Source organism: Haplochromis burtoni, unplaced genomic scaffold, assembly GCF_018398535.1.
Source record: "Haplochromis burtoni strain Fernald_Lab_line unplaced genomic scaffold, NCSU_Asbu1 Contig_238, whole genome shotgun sequence".
NCBI lineage: Eukaryota > Metazoa > Chordata > Actinopteri > Cichliformes > Cichlidae > Haplochromis > Haplochromis burtoni.
The window spans coordinates 1-18,900 of record NW_024582599.1 but is presented as its reverse complement, the minus strand read 5'-3'; the positions used below and the strand labels follow the sequence as shown (position 1 = coordinate 18,900).

The 18,900-nt window shown below is 41.8% G+C and overlaps 1 protein-coding gene, 4 non-coding genes and 3 pseudogenes across 5 annotated transcripts; 7 read left to right on the top strand and 1 right to left on the bottom strand.

Annotated features, from left to right (window-relative positions):
• Positions 1 to 120, top strand: part of LOC121815549 — a 201-nt pseudogene extending 81 nt beyond the window's left edge.
• Positions 121 to 4,969: 4,849 nt separating this feature from the next.
• Positions 4,970 to 5,163, top strand: LOC121815545. The gene has a single exon (XR_006055174.1). It is a non-coding gene; the product is annotated as a U2 spliceosomal RNA (small nuclear RNA).
• Positions 5,164 to 6,744: 1,581 nt separating this feature from the next.
• On the top strand, positions 6,745 to 6,857 carry LOC121815553. Its single transcript, XR_006055177.1, has one exon. It is a non-coding gene; the product is annotated as a U5 spliceosomal RNA (small nuclear RNA).
• A 1,104-nt stretch (positions 6,858 to 7,961) lies between these two features.
• Positions 7,962 to 8,079, top strand: LOC121815548 (annotated as a pseudogene).
• Positions 8,080 to 12,956: 4,877 nt separating this feature from the next.
• On the top strand, positions 12,957 to 13,158 carry LOC121815547 (annotated as a pseudogene).
• Positions 13,159 to 14,739: 1,581 nt separating this feature from the next.
• On the top strand, positions 14,740 to 14,852 carry LOC121815552. The gene has a single exon (XR_006055176.1). It is a non-coding gene; the product is annotated as a U5 spliceosomal RNA (small nuclear RNA).
• A 1,110-nt stretch (positions 14,853 to 15,962) lies between these two features.
• Positions 15,963 to 16,153, top strand: LOC121815544. Its single transcript, XR_006055173.1, has one exon. It is a non-coding gene; the product is annotated as a U2 spliceosomal RNA (small nuclear RNA).
• Positions 16,154 to 16,430: 277 nt separating this feature from the next.
• Positions 16,431 to 17,083, bottom strand: LOC121815538 (mitogen-activated protein kinase 7-like). Its single transcript, XM_042227024.1, has 2 exons — positions 16,779 to 17,083; positions 16,431 to 16,663 (listed from the first exon to the last, which is right to left on the bottom strand). Exons 1-2 carry the CDS (start codon positions 17,050 to 17,052, stop codon positions 16,431 to 16,433), a joined length of 507 nt encoding a protein of 168 aa, XP_042082958.1. The 5' UTR covers positions 17,053 to 17,083.
• Positions 17,084 to 18,900: the final 1,817 nt, after the last annotated feature.

Sequence of the window (18,900 nt, the reverse complement as noted above, 5' to 3'; positions counted from 1 at the left end):
GGCGAGAAGCAATGAAGGATGGCGGCGTCGTCGGCCAATTTCTCTGAGAGGAACGCATGGACGTATGGAACAAGAAATACGCTGAGATTTGAACTTATGGAGAAAGATACGCAATTTCATGACAGAATAACCTTCGGACGAAGAATCCTCTTTGAAGCCCTAAAGATACAGCCGGAGGAGATCTTCTGCCTTCAACAGAGTGCTGCAAGCAAGCACTATGATGTGACCTTCTGTACTGGAGAGTATGCGGAAGAAGTGAGAAAGAAGAGTATCGTGGAAGAAGATGAGGAACTGCGGAAATATACGGTGACCCCTTTGTATCGGAACGATTATAGAATTTTAACGATACATATGTATAATCCTTGGGTTACGGAAGAGACTATCAAGTACTTCCTGGGGAGATACGTTACTGTTCTCCCAGGAGTACGGAAAATAAAGGACGGCCTCGGCCTATGGACTGGAAAGAGACAATTTCGCATCAAATTGAATACGGACATGGACAGCGAGGATGGATATTGCCATCCGCCTGCAGTATTCTCCATTGGAGCGGATAGAGGCTTCCTAGTTTACGCAGGGCAGCCTCAAGCATGTAGGAAATGCGGAAGTACTGGACATAACGCGGACCAATGTGACCAGGTGAGGTGTAGGAGTTGTGGCAAACTTGGTCATATAACAAAGGACTGTAAGGAGCCCAGAAGATGCCACCTATGTGACTCAGATGCACATATGGCGAGAGACTGCACTAAGCCCCGGCCATATTCGGCCGTGGTGAAGACTGGACTCGTTGAGGAAGACCGCAGCGAAGTGGAAATAGACTCTGACGCCGGAGAAAGGCCACAGGAGCCGCCACCAGCTGCTGGAAATCAGGCTAACGAGGATAAAGCGGGGAGCGCGGAGGAGGGGACGGAGCGGCGAGAGGAGAAGGGGGAGAGGAGTCCCGAGCAAGACGGTGAGAAAGAGAAACAGGGGGAGGATCCCCAATTGTGGGAAGTGGTCGCAAAGCCACGGAGAAAATCTGCAAAGAGGAGGAGAAAGGTGAGCCCGGTCGCCTCCTCGGAAGAGGTTAAGATGAGAGACCAGGAAGTTAGTGAGGAGGTTTTGGAGGAAGGTGGAAATGAGGAGGGGTATGTATTGAGAGGAACACAGACTGAGTGTATGCATACCCCGTTAAGTGACGTGACAAGTGACGGGGATATGGAAGAGGAAGGTGAGAGTGAAGAAAAGTCAGAGGACTCCTTTATAAAAAACTTATTGTTACATGTTAACATGGATAGATAAAGACTATGGGAGAAGAGCAAAAATTTATCAAGTGACTTATCGCAACCCTTTTTCTTTGTTTCTCTTTTCTCCTTTTTTTTTCTCATTCTTTTTTTGTTTAATCCTGCTCTTAGTGCTCTACTTGCGTTTCTGTTTATGGTATGGGGAAAATACGAATAATTACTTTGAACGTTAGGGGGCTAAAAAACGCCCGAAAGAGGAAAATGGTTTACGAATTTTTACTATGTTATAATTTTGATATTTGTTTGGTACAAGAAGCCCATCTAAAGGATGAGGGGGATGTCGCTGTGTTTACTGAGGAATGGAGGGGAGGGGAAGCCTCTTGGAGCATCGGGGGGGTACATGGGACTGGAGTCGGGGTGTTATGTGGGAATAAAGGTATTCGGATAATGGAGAGCTATACGGTAATACAAGGAAGGGTAATGGTGGTGGATGTTGAAAAAAATGGGATCCAATGCCGGATAATAAATGTGTACGCACAGGTGGAGCACGGGCTACGTAGGGACCTCTTCCAAAAATTGGACACCTGCTTCTTGACTAAAAAGGACATTATTGTGGGAGGGGACTTTAACTGCTCTCTGGAAAAGGAAAAGTGCTCCCTCCCCTTTAAGACATTTATTAAAAAATATGAATTAATAGATGTAATGGGGAAACTACAGGGAAAGCAGGTGGGGTACACATGGAAGAACTCAAGGGGGGCGAAAAGTAGGCTAGATTATATTCTTGTAGAAAAAAAGTGTAAAATAATAAATGGAAAAACTATACCGGCCCTTTTTACAGACCACCAGGCTGTGGAAGTGGAGCTCGAGATAGAAGGGCCTGACTTTGGAAAAGGGTACTGGAAGTTTAACAACGATGTGCTTGCTGAAAAATCTTATAGGGAAGGTTTTATAAAAATCTTCCCTTTATGGGTAGAGATGAAAAGCTTATACAGCAATGTTGTGTTTTGGTGGGAGGACATAAAGAAAAAAATTAAAAAGTTCACGGTCGATTATTGCTCAGAGAGAGCAAAGTTTAGAAAGAAAGAGTTTGACATACTACAAAAAGAGATAGAACATACTTATGCTACGCAAAATAAGGGAAAGGAAAAAATAAAGGAAGGGTATTTGGAAAATTTAAAAATAAGACAGGAAGAATTGCTCGAGAGGAAAGCAAGGGCTGTAATATATAAACTAAAGCAGGAAGAGTATGAGGAAAATGAGAAATGCTCCTCATATTTTTTCAGCAAAATGAAGATTAGAGATAAGAGGGGGGTTATAATGGAATTGGAGAAGGATGGAAAGGTGATTAGGGGGAAGGAAAATATGTTAGAAATGGTGAAAGAATATTATGGAGAATTGTTCATGAAGGAGAACTTGGATCTGGGAAAGGGGGAGCTTTTTATAAGATCCCTAAAGAGAAGGTTACCGGAAGATGAAAGAGGCAAGTTGGGGCGGGAATTGACAGTAGAAGAGGCATACAATGTGATAAAGGCAATGAAGGCTAATAAGGTGCCTGGTATAGACGGCTTAACAAAAGAATTCTATGTGGCCTTCTGGGATATGGTGGGGATACATCTTTTGGGGGTTTTTAAGGAAATTATGGAGGGAGAAGAGATGTCAGATAGTATGAAAACGGGGGTGGTGTCTATACTGTTTAAGAAAGGAAACCCGAACCATCTAGACAATTATAGACCACTAACCATGTTGTGTGTGGACTATAAAATTTTGAGTAAGATTTTGGCAAACAGGCTAGCAGGAGTCATGTCACACATAGTAGAGATGGACCAAACTTGCGGGGTACAGGGGAGGCAGATCACATGGAACTTACATCTACATAGGGATGTACTCACATATGTAAAGGAGAGAAACATTGCGGCAATATGCGTCAGCTTGGACCAGCAAAAAGCGTTTGATAGAGTAGACCATGCTTTCTTGTGGAAGGTAATGGACGGATTGGGCCTAGGAGGGGTTTTTACAAAATGGGTAAAAATCCTATATAAGGGCATAAATTCAAAAATAAAAATTAATGGTTACCTCACCGACAAAGTGCAACAAACAAGAGGATTGAGGCAAGGGTGTCCACTATCGGTGGTGCTCTTCGTGCTATACGCTGAACCCCTGGCTTGTGCAATAAGGGAGAGTCTAGTCGTAAAGGGGATAACGCTGCCACGGGGCGAGAGCTTAAAAATATCCCAATACGCGGATGACACGATATTATACTTGGCAGATGACGAAAGTTTAAGGGGAGTGATAGAAATCTTAAATGATTACGAAAAAGCAACAGGATCGAAAATAAATAAAGAGAAGACGATGTACAAATACCTTGGGAAGTGGGAAGGGAGAAAGGATAACATTTGTGATTTTATGTTGTGCGAAGGTCCTATGGACATTTTAGGAATTTCTTTCGGGAACAAGGAGGGGGACGCTTTATGCAACTGGAAAAAGAAGATGACTGCAGTAGATAGAAATTTGGGATTATGGAAAATAAGAAAACTTTCAATTTCAGGGAAAGTGTTGGTCATAAAGGCTGAGGTGTTGCCAAAGTTGCTACACTTGGCCTATGTTTTTCCGATGCCGCAGAAGTATAGAGCTCAATTAATGAGGGGGATATTTAAATTCATATGGGGGGGCTATGAATATGTAAAAAGGGTGCAAATGTACCAAGAAATAGGAGATGGTGGGAAGGGGGTGCCAAACGTCCCATTGAAGTTGGATGCAATATTCTATGCAAATGTTTGTACACTATTGAAAAAAACATATATGCACAAATGTCAAATCCTGTTATGGTTTTGGTTGTCGATACCATATCGGTTCTTAATAGGGTGGGACAACAAAGGCCCTAAGGCGGAGACTAGACCGGAGTATTTCCAGCGAATGGTAAAGTGGGGGAGGAGACATACGGAATGTAAAGAGGTGGATACAATAGTAAATCATAAGCTACTATATAAAAAACTGGTACAGAAATCTAACGTTAACTTAGTAATGGTGAGCTCAGAAGTGTGGGAACGGGCTCAGGATAAGAGTTTTAAGAACGGATTAAAGGATTTTAATTGGTTGCACCTGCATAGAAGACTACCAGTAAGAGTCACAATGCATGCCCATAATTTGGGGAAACAAAAAGTTTGTCCAAGGGAAAATTGTAAGGAAGATGAAACGATTGAACATGTATTATGGGGATGTGAATATGCAAAAAATGTATGGGACGGGGTAAAAGGGAGGTATAAGTGCCTGGAAAAGGTGACATATGATGAAATTACCTCGTTCGGGGTTAAGGGAGTGGGAAAAGAGCAATATAAAGTACTTTGTATGCTGTTATCAATTGTAAAGCTTAAATTATGGAAAGCAAGACAGGGTTTCATAACTGGGGTGTATAAATGGGGAGAAATTGGAACAGTTAAGGCAATAGAGAAAGAATTTGAAGGTATATATTGGCACGAACTAGAAAAGTGGGGAAGTGACACAATTAAGGATAGGTGGAAAGCTTTTTTTTTAAACCCACCCAAAAGAAGGTGGTAAGTGACAGGGAGCGAGATAGTAGGAATGTGTTGGATGCTATTGTTTATTAAAATGGTTTCTGCTTTTGTGTGTTGGAAAACGGATTTAGCTTGGTAGAATGTTCTTTGGGATGGAAAGAAATGAAGAAATGTAAATGTTCTGAAAAATATGATAAGATGTTTGAGCTATTTGGAACATGAATGTAAAGTATGGAGATATTTTGGAAAGAAAATAAAAAGAAGGAAAAAAAAAAAAATCTGTTCTTATCAGTTTAATATCTGATACGCCCCCGATTCGGGGGCAACGTATTAAACGCATTTTTAGAACAGGGAGCCGAATAAGGGGCTCGCTCCGTTCGCTCCACGCATCGACCCGGTATTGCAGCGCCTCCGGGAACGGTGCCCCCTTTGCTGACTTTGTGCAAAAGCAAGAAAGCCGAACAAAGTAAGGTCTGCCAAACCAAGAGCCAGAAAGCAGCCGGAAGCGGCGAACGTGCAGGGATAGAAGCTCAGAGAAATAAGGAAAAAAACTGGGAAGAGAGCGAGGAACTGAATATATTATTAAAGGAACAGGAGGTTTTGTTTCAGGAGAGGGCGAAAACAAGAATGTTTAAATTTATGCAGGAGGAGTATATGCAACAGGAGAAGTGCTCGGCCTATTTTTTTGCTCAAATGAAAAAGAAAGAGGAAAAAGGGGCAATTATGGAACTGGAAAGGGAAGGGAAATCGGTTACTGGACGGGATAATATTTTGAAGATGGTAGAGGAGTACTACAGTTCATTGTTTGGTGTGGAAGAAGTAGATAGAGGGGCTCAAGAAATGGTTTTAGGTTTTCTGAAAGAGAGGTTACCAGAGGACGCAAGGAAGCTTTTGGAAAGGAGCATAACAAACCACGAACTATACGAGGCGATAAAGACAATGAAGAATAACAAGGTACCTGGGATAGATGGACTCACAAAGGAGTTTTACATCACCTTTTGGGATCTCATCGGAGACCACTTGTTGGAGGTATTTGAAGAAATGTGTGAAACGGGTAGAATGCCAAAGAGTATGAGGACGGGTGTGATAAGTTTACTACATAAGAAAGGCTCACCTGCTGTGCTTTCAAATTATAGGCCTCTTTCAATGGTCTGCGTGGACTACAAAATTTTGAGTCGAACTCTAGCAAGACGCCTGGCCCGAGTCTTGCCTGCTATTATTAATGCAGACCAGACATGCGGGGTAAAGGGCAGGCAGATTGGTTGGAACTTACAATTACATAGAGATGTGCTTACATACATCGAAGAGAGGAACTTGACAACAATATGCGTAACACTTGATCAGGAAAAAGCTTTTGATAGGGTCAATCATGATTTCTTATGGAGGGTGAATTGGATAAGTATGATGTATACTGACATAATTTGCAAGATAAAGATAAATGGACACTTAACAGAGGAAGTACAACAAACGAGAGGGCTACAGCAGGGTTGCCCCCTGTCCGCCCTACTCTATGTTATATATGTAGAACCTTTAGCATGTGCAATAAGAGGAAAGGAGAAAATTAGAGGAGTGCCCTTGCCAGGGGGGGAGGTGTTGAAGATCTCCCAGTACGCTGACGACACAGTTCTTTACTTGGAAGATGATGGAAGTGTGAGGGAGATGATACGAACAATACAGACCTTTGAGAGCGCTGCGGGGTCAAAGGTCAATGAGGAGAAATCAAAATATAAATTTTGGGGACGATGGGCAGGTAGGAGAGAGACGCTTTGCGGGCTTTCTTTGTGTGAAGGGCCCATGCGGGTCCTGGGCATAGATTTTGGAAATCCAGGGGGGGATGCAAATTACAACTGGGATTTGAAGATAGCGAAGATCTTAAAGAAATTGGGGATGTGGTCAAAAAGAAAGGGGCGGGGCCTGAGATCTGCCCCTTCAGCCAAGCAAGCAGGGCCTACCGTGACGCCGGAAGCCGGGACGAGGAGTCACTGCGGCTTCCTGCGAGGCCAAAGAAACACACACTCTGGCTTCTCTTCAAAACGTACAAGTCTTTCGCCTTTTACTAAAGACTTCCGTGGAGAGTGAGGCTAAGGAGTTGCACCTATTTTTGGCAGGGTCTGCCGTCTGGCTGGGCCCTCTCCTCGTTGTTCAAAAGAAGAAATAGAAGAAAGCGCGTGTAGCAGATTTCAAATGGTTGACTGCGTTGTGACGACAGACTGGCTGGAAACTGGATTTATTTCTAAAAGACAAAGTGTAGCAGCAAAATCAGTGTCACACAGCAACAGCAGGCCTCTCCTCATCCCAGTGTGGAGTCCATGCAGCTCTGCTTACAATATATAAAAGAAAATACAATCGATCAAAACAAAGATTCTCCCAACAGCCACTTTAAAGTCAAATGTTATAGTGGGGTAAAACAGAGACAAATATGAAGCCACTAATAATAACTTGTAATATTTAAATCCCCACTAAGATGGATCAATTACACAATACATATTCAAACAACTTTAACTTTTCTCAACATGGCTGGAAATACTATGCAGTGTGCAGCCTCAGGTGATGAACTCATTATACACATAAAACATAACCTATACATTTACACATGCCTAAAAGACAAAGTGCAGCAGCAAAATCAGTGTCACACAGCAACAGCAGGCCTCTCCTCATCCCTGTTTAGCACAAGTAAGGACCACATAAACGGATGGTGTAACAGATAAAACGCAGTTCCAATGACTATTTTTCTCGTTCAAAGCAATCAAAAACACTTTGGGAGCTTTTAGCCAGAAGAACTAATACTTAGCAAAGAAAAATACACCAAATTTAAATGTATAATTTAGTACAGGGAGAGGAGCTACAGAAAGTGTGCCTCACCAGTGTGGAGTCCATGCAGCTCTGGCTGGGAAACCCCACACACGCAACATGTTTACAAGTGGCGTCACACTGATTAATGCCCCACTTCAACAGTGACACGTGGAACCTTAGTTTTACATAAATTAAATTTACACAATAAAAAATAAATAAACTACAGTATATACAATACAGTTTTGAGAATGTTGACACTCAGTATATTATATCTCAGCTACACGCGCAGTTCCAGGGAGCTCTGCAGACCTCTGAGGTACTGTAGGTGGGCGGAGATTTGAAGCGGCTCCCTCCCTGTGAGCCAAGTGAAAGAGCGCACCGTCACAAGCGAGAAGTGTCCCGAGAAGGCGGCTCAGCCAGGAACCTGCGGGAGGCCATCGCTTCTCGGCCTTTTGGCTAAGATCAAGTGTAGTATCTGTTCTTATCAGTTCTCGGCCTTTTGGCTAAGATCAAGTGTAGTATCTGTTCTTATCAGTGATAAGGCGAGAAGCAATGACAGGATGGCGGCGGCGTCGGCCAATTCATGAGAGGAATGCATGGACTGCAAGGTACAAGAAATACGTTGAGATTCGACTATGGAGAAAGACGAGGATCCATGACAGAATCAACTTTGGACGAAGGATCCTATGCGAGTTTTAAAGATACAGCCGGAAGGAAATCTACTGCTTCAGCAGAGCACGGCAGTAAACATTACGATGTGACCTTTTGCACGGGAGAAGGCGGAGGAAGTAAGAGAAGGAGTGTATTCGGAGAAGAATAAGAAGAATTGAGGAAATATACACGGTAACCCCTTGTAAGAAATGATTATAGGATCTCTAACTGTTCAATGTACAATCCCATGGGTTACTGAAGAGACTATTAAGTATTTCTTGGGAAGGTATGTTACCGTACTCCAGGAGTGCGGAAAATAAAGGACGGTTGAGGCCTATGGACCGGAAAAAGACAATTTCGGTTAAATTAAAGTGGATGTGGCCACCGAAGACGGGTATTGTCCACCCGCCCGCGGTGTTCTCTATGGAGCGGACTAGGGGCTTCCTGGTGTATCGCAGGGCAAGCCTCAAGCGTGCAGAAATGTGGTAGCACGGACACAATGCGGACAGTGCGAACAAATGAGGTGCAGGAGTTGCGGAAAAGATGGCCACTATAACAAAAGACTGTAAGGAGCCTAGAAGATGTCATTTGTGTGATCGGATGAGCACATGGCAAGAGACTGTACTAGCCTAAGGTCATATTCTGAGCGGCAAAGACTGGAATCTGAAGGAGACATATCATAGAAATGCGGACACGAAGCACTGATACTGGAAAGAGAGCACAGGAGGCGCCACCAGCTGCCGGAAATCGGACTAATGAGGAGAAAGCTGGGAGTATGGAAGATGGAGCGGAACAGAGAAAGGAAAAAGGAGAAATACGTGAACAGGATGCCGAGAGGCAAGGTGAGGACGATCAGACATGGGAAGTGGCAGCTAAGCCACGGAGAAAAACTGCTAAGAGACGGAGGAAGGCGAGTTCTGGCGTTTCTTCAGAAGAGACTAAGGTGGAAGGTAAGGAGGGCAGAGAGGAGCGGACTGAGGAGGTGGGAAATGAGGAGGGATACGTTCTGAGAGGAACACAGACTGAATGTATGCATACTCCTATAAGTGACTTAACAAGCGATGGGGACATAGAAGAGGAGGCCGAAAGTGAAGAAAAGTCAGAAGATTCCTTTATAAAAAACTTATTGGCACATGTTAATATGGACAGTTAAAGATGGTGGGAGTGGACAAAAAGGAAACTATTTAAGTTTAAATATGTCCCTATGGTTTTGTTTTTGTACTTCTTTTTTTTTGTTGCTGGGATACGGGGAAAATCCGAATAATTACGTTAAACGTAAGGGGGCTTAAAAATGCCCGAAAGAGACAAATGGTTTATGAATTTTTATTATTTTATGATTTTGATGTTTGTTTATTGCAAGAAGTACATCTAAAGGATGAGGGGGATGTTGCTGTTTTCACGGAGGAATGGAGAGGAGGAGAATCTGCGTGGAGTATAGGGGGGGTACATGGGACAGGAGTTGGAGTGTTATGTGGAAATCAAAGTGTACAGATAAAGGAAAGCTACACGATAATACAGGGAAGGGTGATGGTCGTAGATGTGGAAAAAAACGGGACGCAAAGTCGGATAATAAATGTGTATGCACAGGTGGATCCAAAGCTGAGAAGAGAACTATTTTTAAAAATGGACACCTGTTTCATGACAAGAAAGAATATTATAGTGGGAGGGGATTTTAACTGCTCCTTGGAGAGGGAAAAATTTTCCCTCCCCTTTAAGACATTTATAAAAAAATATGGTTTGATAGATGTAATGGCCAAATTACAGGGGAAACAAGTAGAGGCATACATGGAAGAATACAAGAGGGGTGAAAAGTAGATTGGATTATATATTGGTAGACAAAAAGAGTAAAATAAAGAGAGGGAAAATAATACCGGCACTGTTCACGGATCATCAAGCTGTAGAGGTGGAATTGGAGATAGAAGGAACGGAATTCGGGAAGGGATATTGGAAATTAAATAATGAAGTACTTACGGAAAAAGATTATAGGGAAAAATTCTTAGAGCTCTTCCCGTTATGGGCAGAGATGAAAAACTTATATATGAAGGAATTAGATTGGTGGGAGGATGTAAAAAATAAAATTAAAAAATTTACAGTGGATTACTGTACGGAGAGGTCAAAATTAAGAAAAGAAGAATTTTGTGCGCTACAGAAAGAGATAGAACATACTTATGTAAAACAAAACGAGGGAAGAAATAAAAATATGGATGAGAAAATAGAAAATTTAAAATTGAAGCAAGAAGAATTTCTTGAGAGGAAGGCAAGGGCTGAAATATATAAAATAAAGCAGGAGGAGTACGAGGAAAATGAGAAATGTTCAGCTTTCTTTTTTAAAAAAATGAAAAGTAGGGATAAAAGAGGGGTTATAACGAAATTAGAGAAGGATGGGAAAATGATCGAGGGGAGGGAAAATATGCTAAAAGTGGTGAAAGAATATTACGAGGACTTGTTCAGGAAAGAAAAATTAGAGGGAGAGAAGGGGGATTTCTTCTTAAAGACAATAAAGAAGAGATTAACGGGAGAAGAAAGGGATAGGCTAGAAGGAGAGGTGACGATAGACGAGGCATATAGCGTGATAAAGGGAATGAAGGCAAATAAAGTGCCGGGAATAGATGGTCTAACAAAGGAATTTTATGAGACCTTTTGGGGAGTGGTGGGGATACATTTGTTGGGGGTTTTTAAGGAAATCACGGAGGGAGAGGGATGACAGAGAGTATGAAGATGGGGTGGTTTCCTATTATTAAGAAAGGTAATCCACATCAACTTGATAATATAGACCTTTAACCATGTTATGTGTGGACTACAAGATTTTGAGCAAGATATTCGCAAATAGACTCGTAGGAGTAATGACATATATAGTGGAGAAGGATCAAACGTGTGGGGTCCAGGGGAGGCAAATTACTTGGAACGTACAATTACATAGGGATATACTTACATATGTAAGAGATAGAAATATAGCAGCAATTTGTGTTAGTTTGGATCAGCAAAAGGCGTTCGATAGGGTAGATCATGATTTTTTGTGGAGGGTAATGGAGGAAATGGGGTTAGGAGAGACTTTTATAAAAAGAGTAAAAACTTTATACAAAGGCATAAACTCAAAAATTAAATTAAATGGTTTCCTTACAGAAAAAGTTTATCAAACAAGAGGTTTGAGACAAGGGTGTCCATTATCTGTCGTACTTTACGTACTTTATGTCGAACCTTTGGCCTGTGCAATAAGGGAGAGCCAAAGGGTGAAAGGGATAATGATGCCACGGGGGGAAAGCTTAAAAATATCGCAATAGCGCGATGACACGATATTATATTTGGCAGATGATGACAGCCTAAGGGGAGTGATAGAAATTTTAAAAGCTTACGAAAAAGCGACGGGATCAAAGATAAATAAAGAGAAGACAAAGTACAAATATTTGGGGATATGGGAGGGTAGAAAGAGACTAATCATTGTGAATTCTTACTTTGTGCTGAAGGTCCAATGGAATTTAGGAATCTCACTTTGGAAACAAGGAAGGTGATAGCTTTGTAATTGGAAAGAGAAAGATGAACGCAGTGGACAAAGAAGTTAGGCTACTGGAAAGCAAGAAAACTTATCAATACGGGGAAAGTCTTTGGTTATAAAGAGGAGGTAGTGCCGAAATTATACATTTGGCCTACGTGTTCCGATGCCACAGATTATAGAGTCACAAATAATGAGGGGGATATTAAATTTATATGGGGGGGTTATGAGTATGTAAAAAGAGCTACACAATGTATCAAGAAATGCAGATGGTGGGAAGGGGTACCAAATGTCCCGTTAAGTTAGATACAATGTTTTATCAAATGTGTGTACATTATTGAAAAGACTTATGTGCACTAAATGCTCAAATATTGCTATGGTTTTGGTTAGCGATACCATACCGTTTTTTGATGGGTGGGAAAATAAAGGTCGACCTAAGCGAGAGTTAGACCAGAATATTTTCAGAGGATGGTGGGATGGGGGAAGAAACATGTGGAATGCAAAGAGGATGGATACAGTATTAATCATAAACTTCTATACAAGAAAACTGGTAGGAAAAGCAACTACAAAATCAGGTACGGGTGAGCCCGAGAAGTGTGGGAAACTTGCACAAGGATAAGAGTTTTAAAAATGTTATAAAGGACTTTAACTTGGATGCACTTACATAAAAGGCTTACCCAGTGAGGGTCTACATATGCTGCACATAATTTGGGGAAACACAAAAAAGTGTCCAAGAGAACAATTGTGTAAAAGATAGAAACAATGAACATGTACTATGGGGATGGAATACGCAAGAAAAGTATGGGAAGGGGTAAAGGGGAAGTACTAAAGGTTGGGGATGGTGACTATGAAGAATACTTATCTTTGGGCTAAGGGTGACAGAACAAATGAGAGAATAAAATACGTTGTATGTTGTTGATCAATACTTAAACTAAAGTTTGGAAGGGCAAGACAGGAGTTGTATAACGGGGGGATTAAAAGAGGGGGAAATTGGGACGATCAAGGCTATAGAAAGGAATTCGAAGGATATATTGGCATGAACTACAAAAATGGGGAATGATACATTAAGGACAGATGGAAAGATTCCTTTTTTCTCGAAAGGACCCAAAAGGATGGTGGTAGGTAAAGTGTAAGGGGAAGAGGGGAAGGGAGGAGTAAGGATAACTACACGATATGAATATGAAAATGTCTTATGGGGATGAAAATGTTAATCTAGTTTGTTAGAACGAATGTTGGGGAAAATGAAATGTAACCATTTTCACTTGTAAAGGAAAATGGTAAAATGTTTGAATCATTGTGGAAAGAAAATAAAAAAAAGGAAAAAAAAAAAAAAAATATCTGTTCTTATCAGTTTAATATCTGATACGTCCCCTCCCGGGGAGCATACTATTAAATCGCATTTTTGGAGAACAGGAGAGCGAATAGGGGCTCGCTCCGTTCGCTCCACGCATCGACCCGGTATTGCAGCGCCTCCGGGAACGGTGCCCCCTTTGCTGACTTTGTGCAAAAGCAAGAAAGCCGAACAAAGTAAGGTCTGCCAAACCAAGAGCCAGAAAGCAGCCGGAAGCGGCGAACGTGCAGGGATAGAAGCTCAGAGAAATAAGGAAAAAAACTGGGAAGAGAGCGAGGAACTGAATATATTATTAAAGGAACAGGAGGTTTTGTTTCAGGAGAGGGCGAAAACAAGAATGTTTAAATTTATGCAGGAGGAGTATATGCAACAGGAGAAGTGCTCGGCCTATTTTTTTGCTCAAATGAAAAAGAAAGAGGAAAAAGGGGCAATTATGGAACTGGAAAGGGAAGGGAAATCGGTTACTGGACGGGATAATATTTTGAAGATGGTAGAGGAGTACTACAGTTCATTGTTTGGTGTGGAAGAAGTAGATAGAGGGGCTCAAGAAATGGTTTTAGGTTTTCTGAAAGAGAGGTTACCAGAGGACGCAAGGAAGCTTTTGGAAAGGAGCATAACAAACCACGAACTATACGAGGCGATAAAGACAATGAAGAATAACAAGGTACCTGGGATAGATGGACTCACAAAGGAGTTTTACATCACCTTTTGGGATCTCATCGGAGACCACTTGTTGGAGGTATTTGAAGAAATGTGTGAAACGGGTAGAATGCCAAAGAGTATGAGGACGGGTGTGATAAGTTTACTACATAAGAAAGGCTCACCTGCTGTGCTTTCAAATTATAGGCCTCTTTCAATGGTCTGCGTGGACTACAAAATTTTGAGTCGAACTCTAGCAAGACGCCTGGCCCGAGTCTTGCCTGCTATTATTAATGCAGACCAGACATGCGGGGTAAAGGGCAGGCAGATTGGTTGGAACTTACAATTACATAGAGATGTGCTTACATACATCGAAGAGAGGAACTTGACAACAATATGCGTAACACTTGATCAGGAAAAAGCTTTTGATAGGGTCAATCATGATTTCTTATGGAGGGTGAATTGGATAAGTATGATGTATACTGACATAATTTGCAAGATAAAGATAAATGGACACTTAACAGAGGAAGTACAACAAACGAGAGGGCTACAGCAGGGTTGCCCCCTGTCCGCCCTACTCTATGTTATATATGTAGAACCTTTAGCATGTGCAATAAGAGGAAAGGAGAAAATTAGAGGAGTGCCCTTGCCAGGGGGGGAGGTGTTGAAGATCTCCCAGTACGCTGACGACACAGTTCTTTACTTGGAAGATGATGGAAGTGTGAGGGAGATGATACGAACAATACAGACCTTTGAGAGCGCTGCGGGGTCAAAGGTCAATGAGGAGAAATCAAAATATAAATTTTGGGGACGATGGGCAGGTAGGAGAGAGACGCTTTGCGGGCTTTCTTTGTGTGAAGGGCCCATGCGGGTCCTGGGCATAGATTTTGGAAATCCAGGGGGGGATGCAAATTACAACTGGGATTTGAAGATAGCGAAGATCTTAAAGAAATTGGGGATGTGGTCAAAAAGAAAGGGGCGGGGCCTGAGATCTGCCCCTTCAGCCAAGCAAGCAGGGCCTACCGTGACGCCGGAAGCCGGGACGAGGAGTCACTGCGGCTTCCTGCGAGGCCAAAGAAACACACACTCTGGCTTCTCTTCAAAACGTACAAGTCTTTCGCCTTTTACTAAAGACTTCCGTGGAGAGTGAGGCTAAGGAGTTGCACCTATTTTTGGCAGGGTCTGCCGTCTGGCTGGGCCCTCTCCTCGTTGTTCAAAAGAAGAAATAGAAGAAAGCGCGTGTAGCAGATTTCAAATGGTTGACTGCGTTGTGACGACAGACACAGACTGGCTGGAAACTGGATTTATTTCTAAAAGACAAAGTGCAGCAGCAAAATCAGTGTCACACAGCAACAGCAGGCCTCTCCTCATCCCAGTGTGGAGTCCATGCAGCTCTGCTTACAATATATAAAAGAAAATACAATCTATCAAAACAACGATTCTCCCAACAGCCACTTTAAAGTCAAATGTTATAGTGGGGTAAAACAGAGACAAATATGAAGCCACTAATAATAACTTGTAATATTTAAATCCCCACTAAGATGGATCAATTACACAATACATATTCAAACAACTTTAACTTTTCTCAACATGGCTGGAAATACTATGCAGTGTGCAGCCTCAGGTGATGAACTCATTATACACATAAAACATAACCTATACATTTACACATGCCTAAAAGACAAAGTGCAGCAGCAAAATCAGTGTCACACAGCAACAGCAGGCCTCTCCTCATCCCTGTTTAGCACAAGTAAGGACCACATAAACGGATGGTGTAACAGATAAAACGCAGTTCCAATGACTATTTTTCTCGTTCAAAGCAATCAAAAACACTTTGGGAGCTTTTAGCCAGAAGAACTAATACTTAGCAAAGAAAAATACACCAAATTTAAATGTATAATTTAGTACAGGGAGAGGAGCTACAGAAAGTGTGCCTCACCAGTGTGGAGTCCATGCAGCTCTGGCTGGGAAACCCCACACACGCAACATGTTTACAAGTGGCGTCACACTGATTAATGCCCCACTTCAACAGTGACACGTGGAACCTTAGTTTTACATAAATTAAATTTACACAATAAAAAATAAATAAACTACAGTATATACAATACAGTTTTGAGAATGTTGACACTCAGTATATTATATCTCAGCTACACGCGCAGTTCCAGGGAGCTCTGCAGACCTCTGAGGTACTGTAGGTGGGCGGAGATTTGAAGCGGCTCCCTCCCTGTGAGCCAAGTGAAAGAGCGCACCGTCACAAGCGAGAAGTGTCCCGAGAAGGCGGCTCAGCCAGGAACCTGCGGGAGGCCATCGCTTCTCGGCCTTTTGGCTAAGATCAAGTGTAGTATCTGTTCTTATCAGTTTAATATCTGATACGCCCCCGATTCGGGGGCAACGTATTAAACGCATTTTTAGAACAGGGAGCCGAATAAGGGGCTCGCTCCGTTCGCTCCACGCATCGACCCGGTATTGCAGCGCCTCCGGGAACGGTGCCCCCTTTGCTGACTTTGTGCAAAAGCAAGAAAGCCGAACAAAGTAAGGTCTGCCAAACCAAGAGCCAGAAAGCAGCCGGAAGCGGCGAACGTGCAGGGATAGAAGCTCAGAGAAATAAGGAAAAAAACTGGGAAGAGAGCGAGGAACTGAATATATTATTAAAGGAACAGGAGGTTTTGTTTCAGGAGAGGGCGAAAACAAGAATGTTTAAATTTATGCAGGAGGAGTATATGCAAACAGAACAACATCCAATTTGATGACTATGTTTCCAGCTCTCGCATTTATTAATAATCTACAGATCTATCTGTGGACGTGTTATTAGCCAAAGTTAGAAAAAAGAAAAGTACATACACAGACTTGAAGGCAGAATGAGGGAGGTTTGGCTGCAGGATGTCTTTGATGGCGATAATGTTGTCATGTTTAAAGTGTTTAAGAATCTTCAGTTCTCTCAGTGTGCGTTTGGCATTTGTCACCACTTCAAAAGCGTTGGAGATTTTCTTTATTGCCACCTGCTGGCCTGCAAAGTGTAAATGCAGAACAGAATTAAGGGAGAGCCACATTTGATCATTTATTCGGCATTGTACTAAAGACAGAATTAATTACATATATATTTTAAACTAAATTAGCCCTACCATTGTCCCTCCTCCTGGCAGAGGAAACAACACCATAGGCCCCGGTGCCAATGGTTTCTATGATGTCATACTCCTCTCCGACATCAAACTTCACATCTAGAGAGTGTGCTTTAAGCAAAGCCAGGTTTTTAGCTGCCGTGCTGGTGTCTGCGTTGCTGCCCGGTACCTCAACTCCCCGTGGGTTCTGGTTTTCTCTGGTTTTGTCTGTGGCCATTCTTTCAGGTGACGCCACAAGTTGACCATTTTTACTCTCTCCACCCTCCTTGAGTGACATTTTTCTGTAAAGAATAAAAAACAGAAAAGTTGAAAAAGTTATTTGTTTATTTATTTTTAATTTTCAAACAAACAAATGGAGTATAACACATAGCACATCAAAAACAAAATATCCAGATATACCCCACTTTAAACTTTTTACATTTTGGGAACAAAAAAAAACAAAACAAAAAAAACAAAACAGAAAAAAACGCATAGGGAGAGAAGGCAACAATGTCATACATAGAACTCAACAGGAAATAGAACACAGCACTCAAGTCTCTAAACAGATGAGATTTCAACAAAGTCCGGTTGAAGAGGCTTAATAAAATTGACCCACTCACACCATAACTTGGCAAAAACATTCTTCTTAAGACATATTGAGAATGAAATTATTTCCATTGCATAAATCTCATTCACAATGTCCCTCCAATCTGTCATAGCGGGGGGCACGGGAAGGAGCCGGCATCTTGTAACTGCTTTTTTGGCAGCTGTCACAAGAATCATAAAAAGATATTTATTTCTCATGTCCTGCAGAAGATCAAGATTATTTAGGAATATAGTAGAGATGTAAAGGTATATTATTTGCCTTAAATATAGTGATTAAGGCTTTGTGGAACTCGTGCCAAAAGGGCTTAATCTTCGAGCAATCCCAGAATATGTGCCAGTGCCCTGCCTCCTGTGCCCCACACCTTCTCCAACAACCGAGGGTACCCGTGTGCCAATAAGTCATCTGGTTTGGTGTTATAAAAAAATGCATCAGACTTTTCCAACTGTAATCCCGCCACATATTAGAGTTCATACATTTCCATATCGATTTACATGCCAATCAGCCATTCATTTTCTATTGAAATGTAACATTCTTTTTCCCACCTTTCTTAATATAAATAGTGGAATGGGGTCTCCTGGGCAATAGCCCATTTTATAATTTACCAATCATATCCTTAAGTAAGGTAAGCTTTCCGAAAAATTATTAAAACTGGATCATCTACATCTGTTTTGGTAAGGATGTTTAGCTGGAGGTAGTTCCTCATCTGGATGTATCTAAAATAGTCTAAATTATTAAGCTCAAACTCCGTCTTCCAATATTCAAAATCCTTAATGGCCCCTGGGCCACGAGTTTGAGACCCCTGGTCTGGACTGCCCTATATTTGTAAACAAAAAAGTTTCTATTACTTCACAGAAAATGTGAGCTTTCTATAGTGATATTTAAAAAACAAACTTTTATGCCAGTTTATTTATTTACTTAATTATTTGGGGGGTAGTATGAGTGATCATGGGAGAGTCAACAAGACAAAGCTGTAATATTTATTAAAATAAATGTAAACATACAAAATGTATGTTCTCCTTTACATTTTCGATTAAAGTCTCTGCTAGGCCGATTTTAGCCCCCGGACCTTATGCTTGACCCACATGTGTTATGCTGGAGTCTGTAGCAGCAACACTATGCAGTGTTTCTGTCACCATTAAAATCAATTTTACTCAAAACTAAAATTAAGCCCATATAAAAGCATTTTCTTTGAACACTTGTGCGCATGGAAGCCATCCCAGGAGTGCCTCTGTTAATGTGGGTACTGAGGAACAATAGAGACAGCACCACCACATGCCAAAGTTTTTCTCAATTGAGATTTAGGAGAAAATCTTAAATAAAAAGAAACTGCTGCTTCTGGTAAATAAAAACACACTTTTAAACGCTGATAAACTGTGTGAGAGTGACCTGGTAGGCTCAAACTAGGTGTGATCAGTAACTCCACACCCGTTAGGCCTGGCAGTGAAAGTGGCCAAAACCAAACCTGTAGCTCTCTACTAACGTCTCCACAATGAAGCTGGAGTCTTCATGCGAGATGAAAGACTGTGTGTGTGTATAGAG

Excerpts from the sequence above, each read along its gene's own strand:
- LOC121815538 (XM_042227024.1), bottom strand. The coding sequence starts at position 17,052 with ATGTCACTCAAGGAGGGTGGAGAGAGTAAAAATGGTCAACTTGTGGCG. Across the intron at positions 16,664-16,778 it reads TGCCAGGAGGAGGGACAATG|GCCAGCAGGTGGCAATAAAG; the intron begins GTAGGGCTAATT and ends TACACTTTGCAG.